Source organism: Mauremys reevesii, linkage group 14, assembly GCF_016161935.1.
Source record: "Mauremys reevesii isolate NIE-2019 linkage group 14, ASM1616193v1, whole genome shotgun sequence".
NCBI classification, from domain to species: domain Eukaryota; kingdom Metazoa; phylum Chordata; order Testudines; family Geoemydidae; genus Mauremys; species Mauremys reevesii.
Window position 1 is genome coordinate 33,858,711 of NC_052636.1, and position 9,301 is coordinate 33,868,011.

At 43.4% G+C, this 9,301-nt stretch overlaps 1 protein-coding gene across 1 annotated transcript; it reads right to left on the bottom strand.

The window, feature by feature from the left end:
• Positions 1-2,196: 2,196 nt before the first annotated feature.
• Positions 2,197-3,205, bottom strand: LOC120381654 (zinc finger protein 551-like; the record flags this gene model as incomplete). Its single annotated transcript, XM_039499793.1, has 2 exons — positions 2,197-2,969; positions 3,054-3,205. Coding segments are annotated over 2 exons (750 nt in total), but the record flags the coding sequence as incomplete, so codon positions are not given.
• Positions 3,206-9,301: the final 6,096 nt, after the last annotated feature.

Genomic DNA, 9,301 nt, shown 5'->3' on the forward strand with positions numbered 1-9,301 from the left:
AATCACTGCTGTTTCTTTGTTAGCGTGTGCAGTAAATTGGAGAGTTCGCCACTGTTGACAGAACTGCACTTGAACTGTCATCATGGAGGGGTGGGGAAAAAGCAAAGCTGAAGTGACAAATGAGGACTTTAGGAAATGGTCATTTGTCTTCAATTCTCCAATAAATCTGAGCTACGTCTTATCGAACTGAACTAATATCCAATTGGGTGAGCAAACAGCCTTCAGAAAAGAGAGAAACCCACATCACAGAGAGACAGAATACTGTAGCCTGATCTGGGGTGGGTTAGTAGTCGGTGGAATTTATCCACTTAGTTTTAATTTTATTTGATAATTAATTTTCTAATTATTTAGTAATATTAATAATTAATAGATATTAATAACATGGGTATGGCTCGCCAATGTGTATGATCAGAAGATAAAGTTTGTTCTGAATTAGGCTTCACAGAGTTTATAAAAGGAGCTTCGGGGTATATGACAGGAACTTACACTGAGACAGAAATAGTCATAAAGTCCTTTTATTAAAATCAATGAAACAAGAAGAAAGTGTAAAAATATTAAAACAGTTCGAGATCACAAAGTTACAAATATCACAGTTCTTTAAGAGAGATATTTATGATAATACACTGTTATAAACTCACTCTGTGCAGTAGCACTTTGGGTGTTGTTCACACTTTTGGTAGAGGAAGTGATAGTATGGGTATGACTTTAACCCTATATAAACTAGGTGCTTTTAAAAGTTAAAGCAGAAACTAGATTCCTTTATACTTACAGCTTTGAAAGGAAATAATACCACGGCCTATTAATAGTTAATAGCCTTGTAGATGGGTAGCATCGATGTGTAGATGGAGTTGAGGCGATGGGTAAACAGGAACAGATAGATGGGTGTATCACCTGCCTAATAGTGATTTGTTTTACCTTTTATAGAGCATTATTCAGAAATCCTTCCTCCTATGCCCAAATTTCATCTTCCCCCACGGAAATGTTAGGGTACACCTGCCTCATAGGCTAACATATGTGTGCGTATGAGTGACAGTTATGTACGCATTTGTGGTGTACTTGTTAGATTTGTGGGCAAAAATTTTTATTTTTATTTTTTACTGTTATTGGTTTAGTTAAAGGTTTTTAGACATTTGCGTAGGTATTTTGTTTTATTATTACTTTTTTGAGTAAGGGTTTTAAAGGTTGCCTTTAGCGTTACAGGATGTTTGACCTGGATGTTTGACCTGGAGGCATTTTGCATTTTAGCTATTGCAAATTTATAAATTTATAAGCCTATTACATACTTAAATTTATTAAAAAGATATTTTATACAGACCAACAGATTAATCCTCAGGGCTACAATACATGACAATGAAAGTATGAAGAGAAATTCCAGAGCAGGTTACATCTGACTATTTAGAATCAGGACAAGAGATTCTCCCATCACATTCTCCTCTGATCCATTCAAAGCAGCTTCACTCAGCACTCTCTCAATAGTCAGTTATGTTATTTACAAAATTGTAAGTATCCCAGCATCCCATAATGGGGGACAAAATAGTCCTCTTGCCAGAAGTGGCTTTACCAATAGATGAAACCTGGAATTTAAACACCAAATAATCACACTATGTTTGGGATCCATTCAAATTCCCTTCCAGGTCTTTGACACTTTCATCTCCAGTCACAGCGACTCTGATATAGGAGGAAAGAAATCAAAGCATCATCTCCAAGCACAGACAGCTGAGAACTCTTCCTCAAATGACATTTTGAGAAGTGGAGGGACAGAATGTGATGAAAATAAACTCTGCACAGAGAAGCCAAAATGTAACAGTTCTGGGGTGATGGGGAAGGAGGGAATCTCTGAACCACCCCATCTCCTTCCAGTGTCAGAGAGGCCGAAATGACACTTTTTCCCCCTGCTCCTTTTTATTTAACTATAACATGAAAAATTCCCAATGTAACTGCTCTTCAGCACAACCCAGAGCAACGTGAGAACAACTGGCAAGGATACAATCTGTATCACTGGCGACTCTAACAATCACTTTGCAATAAGAGCAATGGTATAAATGTGATGCTCCCTGGTTCCTCATAGGAAGGGCACACTCCAGTTACTTGTGGGATAATTGAGTTGATAGAAAGGACAAATGGGCCCACCTCAAAAGAAGGCAAAGTACAAAAGGCATAAATGGGCCACTCATCTGGCCAAGCTGAGGGATAACAGTGCTGCAAACAGTTCAAACAGATTTAAAAAGTTACTATGTGGGAATCAGGAAAAGTATTAAAGAAAAAAAACTGATAGCCCTAGAGGTTTTTATCGTGTTCACTGCCCTTGCAGATTCTCTGATAGCTAATATGGGCTGAGTGCAAAGAGACGGTTTTCCCACATTCTCTGCATTCATAGGGCCTCTCCCCTGGTGTGGATTCTCTGATGTTTAGAAATGCCTGATCTGCGAGTGAAGGTTTTCCCACACTCACGGCATTCATAGGGCCTGTCCCCTGTGTGGATTCTCTGATGAACAGAAAGGGCTGATCTGTGAGTGAAGTTTTTCCTACACTCACGGCATTCATAGGGCCTTTCCCCCGTGTGGATTCTCTGATGGGTAAAAAGGGCTGATCTGCGATTGAAGGTTTTCCCACACTCACAGCATTCATAGGGCCTCTCCCCTGTGTGGATTCTCTGATGAACAGAAAGGGTTGATATTTGAGTGAAGGTTTTCCCACACTCACGGCATTCGTAGGGCCTGTCCCCAGTGTGGATCCTCTGATGTCTAGAAAGGCCTGATCTTTGAGTGAAGCTTTTCCCACACTCACGGCATTCATAGGGCCTTTCCCCTGTGTGGATTCTCTGATGTTTAGAAAGGTCTGAGCTGCTAGTGAAGTTTTTCCCACACTCACGGCATTCATAGGGCCTGTCCTCTGTGTGGATTCTCTGATGTTTAGAAAGGTCTGATCTGCAATTGAAGGTTTTCCCACACTCACGGCATTCATAGGGCCTGTCCTCTGTGTGGATTCTCTGATGTTTAGAAAGGTCTGATCTGCAATTGAAGGTTTTCCCACACTCACGGCATTCGTAGGGCCTGTTCCCTGTGTGGATTCTCTGATGAACAGAAAGGGAATATCTGTGAGTGAAGCTTTTCCCACACTCACGGCATTGATAGGGCCTTTCCCCTGTGTGGATTCTCTGATGATTAAGAAGGGCTGAGTAGTCACGTAAGTTTTTTCCACACACCGTGCATGTATTTTTTCTCTTTCCAATGATGATTTCCTGCTTTGTTGTGGTTTCCTTGAGGTCCTTCGGAGTTCCCTGAGAGGAAATACGTTTACCCATTTTCACCCCCGGCTGGTTTCCTTGTTCTCTCTCTGGTCTGTGCTGAATCTCACAGGATTTTTCCTCTTCATGACTCCTGGACACATGGCTTTTTGATCTTTGCAATAATGCTCTGTGTTTATCCACTTGCTGAACATTTTTCTGCTGAGAATTCTGCTCCTCTTTCTCACATGCCATTGCATCACCTGCTGTGATAGAGACAGAAACCTCAAACAGGGATGGAAAGGGGAAGACCAAGCCAAAACAAGTGCTGAAAACAGGTCAAATAAAAATCAGGAGCTGAACTCCCCCAAACTCTTCCCCCAAATAGGAGAGAGGAGGGGGATGAATTCAGCCTCCACATCCCATCCAAATACGCAGGGGGAAGGGAGGAAGCTACTGCCTGGTGCCTGCTAGGATCTACAGGAAGCCATGAGCTATAGTTACCCTGAGGATATGACCCCTGCTGGCAACAATAATGAACTGAGAGACCTCTCAAGGGCTTGGTAGGGCATCCCAGATCTTTCCTTCAGGCACTTTCACACTCAGAGTTGGTTTAATGTTTCCTCACCTCTGCAGGGAGATCTCAGGGTCTGTTTTCCCTCTGAACCCTGCAGGTCTGAGACCCATGGCTCTTCCCCTTGTTCCAGCTGGGAGATCACATCAGGTTTGGAAAATGGAAACCCTGCTCAGATGAAAGAAAACAAAGGAGTTCCATTGATTTCATAAAACTTTCTCATAAAAAACATTCTATTAATTTAACTTTAATACTTAGTGTGACCCGGTGTGCCTGGGCTAGTCCTCACTGAAAATGCCAAGACCAGGGCAGGCTGAAAAGGGAGAGCAGAGGCTCCCCAAACTGGTGGTTAACACAGAAGTTAAACTCACCGACCAGTCACCAACTGTGCTTCTGATCCCCCACATGGGTTATCGAGAAACTGAAAAAAGAAATCACACGGCCCCCTTTATTGCATCCCAGTTCTCTGGCTCCCAATCAGCGCCTAGGTCCAGCACAGTGAGAGGTTATTTAAAAACTCTGCTCACATAAACAAAGTGTTCTTCTGACCCCAGAGTCAGTCACATTACCAGGTCAGTATAGGTTTGGATCTTACTCAAAATACTACGATGCCAGCCAATCATTGGCATCTAAACTAAAGGTTTAGAAGCAAGAAAGCATCTAAACTAAAGGTTTATTATAAAAGAAAGAAAGAAAAAGGGAGTTGTTAAATGGGAAAGCAGTCAGACACATTCAGAAATCTATACATCTGGTTCCTAGCAGTATTGGTGAGTTTCTGGCTTGAAAGGCTCTCTGGTACACATCCACATTATTCAGTCCTTTGTTCAAGCCTTCAGTTTGTAGAGAAGTTGCTCCAGAGATAGGAAGAGAAATTGAAGACAAAATGGAGATGATGCAGCTGCCCTTTATATTCCTTTTGCCAAGTGGCTTCTAATTCCTGTGTCCCAAACACAAGCTTCACAGCACATGGCACGGAAAAGCCTTGGAGTTCTCAGTATACAGTGTGATACAGCATGGCCAGAGGGCAGCAGGAGAGGGTTAGAAGGGAGCCTTATTCCCTGCAGAGGGAAGAAAGTTTGCCATAGATGAACTAGAGCACCTAAAGCCAATTAAAGCACCTGCAGTCAGTCACTTGATAAAGACCCTTGCTCCAATCAGACAGGGAAGGAGTTGGAGCAGAAGGATTGGTGTTGGAGCAGAGAACAGTTTGAAGGGAAGCAGAGGAAAGTTTGGAGAAGTGCTGCAGTGGGCTAAGAAGTCCAAGACCCTAGGTAAGGGGCACCTGGCTTGTACAGAGGGAGGGCAGGAAGCCCCCACAAGCTGAAGGGTGGGAGCAGGAAGTAGCCCAGGGAAAGGAACCATCAGTTCAAGTGGTTCACCACTATCCTCAGGGCCCCTGGGCTGGGACCTGGAGTAGAGGGCGGGCCCAGATCCCTCCCTCTCCACTCCCCTCCTCTAGGACACTAGTGGGGCAGTTAATATTCCAATTCAGGGGCAAGAAATGGTGCCCTGAACCCACCACCCCCTAAGAAGAGAAAGCACGAGACCCATCATAATAGTGCCGGCAATTTGCCACAACAGGCATAACCCTGCATATCTTGCTGACTCAATAGGCGTATCCCCTTAATCCTTTCCATGGGTTCATTGTATGGCTGATGACCCTAGCTGGGCCATCGAACAGGCTGGGCAGTGCTGATGCCAGTATGTCTGGGGGTGTCACTCAGAAACACTGCAGAAGTCTGGAATACAGATATACCCTACATATCTGTAACTCACAATACAAAGATAGAAACAAGATTATCATACTTGGAAACTCATAACATTTTCACTGACTCCTTACATGGCATATATAGCACGATTCATTGCAATTTCATCATATTGGTATTGTGATACAGCATGGCCAGAGGGCAGCAGGAGAGTGTTAGCAGGGAGCCTTATTCCCTGCAAGGGGAGGAAGGTTTGCTACAGATTAACTAGAGCACCTGAAGCCAATTAGAGCCCCAGCAGCCAGTCAGGTGATAAAAAAAACCCTGCTTCAGTCAGACAGTGTGGGAGTTGGAGCAGGAAGGTTTGGTTGGAGCAGAGAACAGTTTTGAAGAGAGACAAAAGGAAAGTTTGGAGGAGTGCTGCGGTGGGCTGAGAAATCCAAAAACCATAGGTAAGGGGCACCTGGCTTGTGTAGAAGGAGGGCAAGAAGCCCCCCCCCCCCCCACAAGCTGAAGGGCAGGAGAGGGAAGTAGCCCAGGGGAAGGAACCGCCAGTTCAAGTGGTTCATCACTAACCTCAGGGCCCCTGGGTTGTGACCTGGAGAAGAGGGCGGGCCCAGGTCCCTCCCTCTCCACTCCCCTCCTCAAGGACACTAGTGGGGTAATTAAAATACCGATTCAGAGGCAAGCAATGGCGCCCTAAACCTTCCCCAAAGAAGAGAGAGCGCGAGACCCAGCATAACAGTACCGGCAATTTGCCACAGTATTTATAATATAATAATAATAATAAATAATATAAAGTGTCTCTCAATTCCATACAGTGTCACTTAATAAACCAATCAATTCCCAGGACCGGTTCCTCAGGTGTTTGAAGATGCCGAACACCTTGCTTGTGAGAGACTAGAATACCCACATATATGTTGGGAACAAACAGCCACTGTGCTAGTCTGTTCCCCTATGTTCGCTCTTCTAGAAAATTATGATCCAGTTTGTTCATAGTATGTGTCAGGGCTGAATCCCCACTCTGTCACTCCGAGTGCAGAAAGTAGGGGCCCGACAGGATTCTACAAATTAATTTGTGCCACTCTAGGCTTGTATTAAACCCCCAAAGTTACAGCTTTTCTCTGACCTTGGCTTGGTAAATGCTGCCACCACCCAAAGGCAAAAACCCCCCAAACCCTTGGACCCAGGAAGGAGCACTTGAGAATTCTTCCCTCTGGGGCACCCTCAAGCGCTTTCACCTCCCCTCTGGGAAGGAGCTGAGAAAGAAAACAAAGGAAATTAGCAGTGGCTACCAGATAATCAAACAACACACACAAACCTCTTAGGACACCAAAAATCCAATCCTGTTCTTAAAAGAGGTACATTTTATTAAAATTGAAAAGGAAAACAATACATCTGGAACTTAGGCTTTTGCTAGATCTTTAAAGAAAATTTTTGTAAGCACCCAAAATAGCTTTCTTGGGGGTTCAGCTTAAAGCTTACAAGCAAACAAAAGCATCTGGGATAGCACAGATGAGCTCCAAAAGCCAAAATAAAAAATAAACCTGATTGTGTCTGTCTAAACATTCCCTGGCCAAATCATTTCTTCTAGGTATGGAAGATGAATTTTCATACCTGCTTCAAGCCATAAACAGCATTGCTACTCCGTGTCGCCTTCTCCGGAGAACAACAGACAAAGGGAAAGTTACTTTCCCATTTAACAAAGTTCTAGCCTTTCCATTGGCTCTTTTGGTCAGGTGCCCAATACTTTTTAAAAAAAAAAACCTGTTGGCTTGTTAACCCTTTAGAGGTAAAGCAAGCAGAGAACTCGCACCAACAGGGATTTTACAGCCAACTGCCTGGTTGGGTGTTTATAAAAGGGAGATCCCTCCCCTCCCCTTCATTTATCACTGTAGGGCTTGTTAGGTACCATTTGAAAAGACATAATCTACTGAATATCCTCCTGTTAAACTGTGTAGCAACATTGTATGGAAAGTGATGAGATTTTACGGTATGATATTACTGAAAAAGCTGCAACCCTAACCCTAAGTTCCTCAGAGACAGCAAGGCAAACAGCTGGTCAAACAGGGGGAAGGTGTGAAGATGACATTTACATTCCATCACAGGGACACTTGAAGCTCGTATCTATGACGGCCTGTCACCATGACTCAGCTGGGAACTGAAGTGGTTTCTAGTACAAAGGACTGAATTATAAAAAGAGGTGAGGAAAATGCATGAGACTCTCTCCCCCCCCCCACCCCCTTTCGCTCTGCTCATGACAACTCCTGAAGAACTGAATGTGGGCGGCAGGGGCAGGTTAGGGGGAGTCCTGGCTGAAAGGAAAACCAGCCTGTCTCAGCACATGGTGAGAGAAACATTTGTTTTAAATCCCTTTTAGCTTGTTAAGTTAAACATTAGTTTGTGTTTTATCTTTGCATTTCTTTCATAAACAATTCTGACTTTTATGCCTCATTACTTGTAGTCACTTCAAATCTTTTTTTTCAGTAGTTAATAATTTTGTTTCCCTTTTTTATCAAACCAGTGTGTTTGAATTAAAGTGTGTTGGAAACTCCATTTGGAATAACAAGGCTGGTGCATGTCATTTTCCACTGATGAAACAACAGATTTCATATGAGCTCCCATTGTTCAGGAGTGTGCTGGACAGTGCAAGATGCACATTTCTGGGGGAAGTCTGGGAGCAGAGAATTTTCTGGGGTTCTCCTGTGGGTACTGTAATTTGTGAGTCACTGACTAGCAGCACTCAATACTGTGTAGCTGGGAGCGAGTTCCATGCTGGAGACTGCGTGTGAACTGCCCAGGAGTGGCTGCTCTCACAGTAGAGCAGTGTAAAAGGCACCCCAGCCTGGGGAACTGAGGGGACACAGCTGTTAACAGTCCAGATTGTACTGTGCTTAATGTCACAGACACTCAATTTCAAAGAGTCTCCTAAAACACACAGAAAGTAAATCCACGTCCCAGAAATCGAAGTCTCCCTGGCACTGCTTCTTGCTGACAGATGGGTCCAGAGACAAAGACAGAGTCCTGGGGAAGCTGGAAACATAAGCGTGGGGCTCAGTGGAGAACGGGAACAGGAAGGGCAGGGATATCACTGAATGCAGGATCTCAGCAGTACTAGATGTCAGGATAACACATATTGCAGCCCATTGGCAAACATAATCCCAAATATACATAGAAAATGATGGGGGTCTAAATTAGTTATTTCCATTGATTTATACAAGGGCAATAAGATATTCTCTGTATTACCGTCTATCCCTTTTTAAATAATTCCTAACATCCTGTTTCCTTTTTTGACTTCCACTGCACACTGCTGGATGTCTTCAGAGAACTATCCACAATGACAAAAAGATCTTTTTCCTGATTAGCCTAATTTTGCCCCCATCATATTGTATGTATAATTCGGGTTATTTTTTCCAATCTGCATTACTTGATATTTATACACATTTGCCATTTTGTTGCCCAGTCACTTAGTTTTGTGAGATCTTTTTGAAGTTCTTCACAGTTTGCTTTGGTCTTAACTATCTTGAGCAGTTTAGTATTGTGATGTTACTGATATAATCTGGGACCATTTAGAACATGGTTGCAACCAAGGTCCTGGAATGGCACCAAATCTTATGTACAGGGGGTCATATAAGGTGTCCAAGACCAGGTTATGGGTTGCTGGTTATAATTATAGTGTCTATATGTATGCATCATTTTGTAGTTGAAGTTATGGGTATTGGCTCTATATTGTCTGTATTTCCAACTTATGCTGTGCTTCTGGGAGACATCCCAGACAAGTTGGTGTTAGCTCTG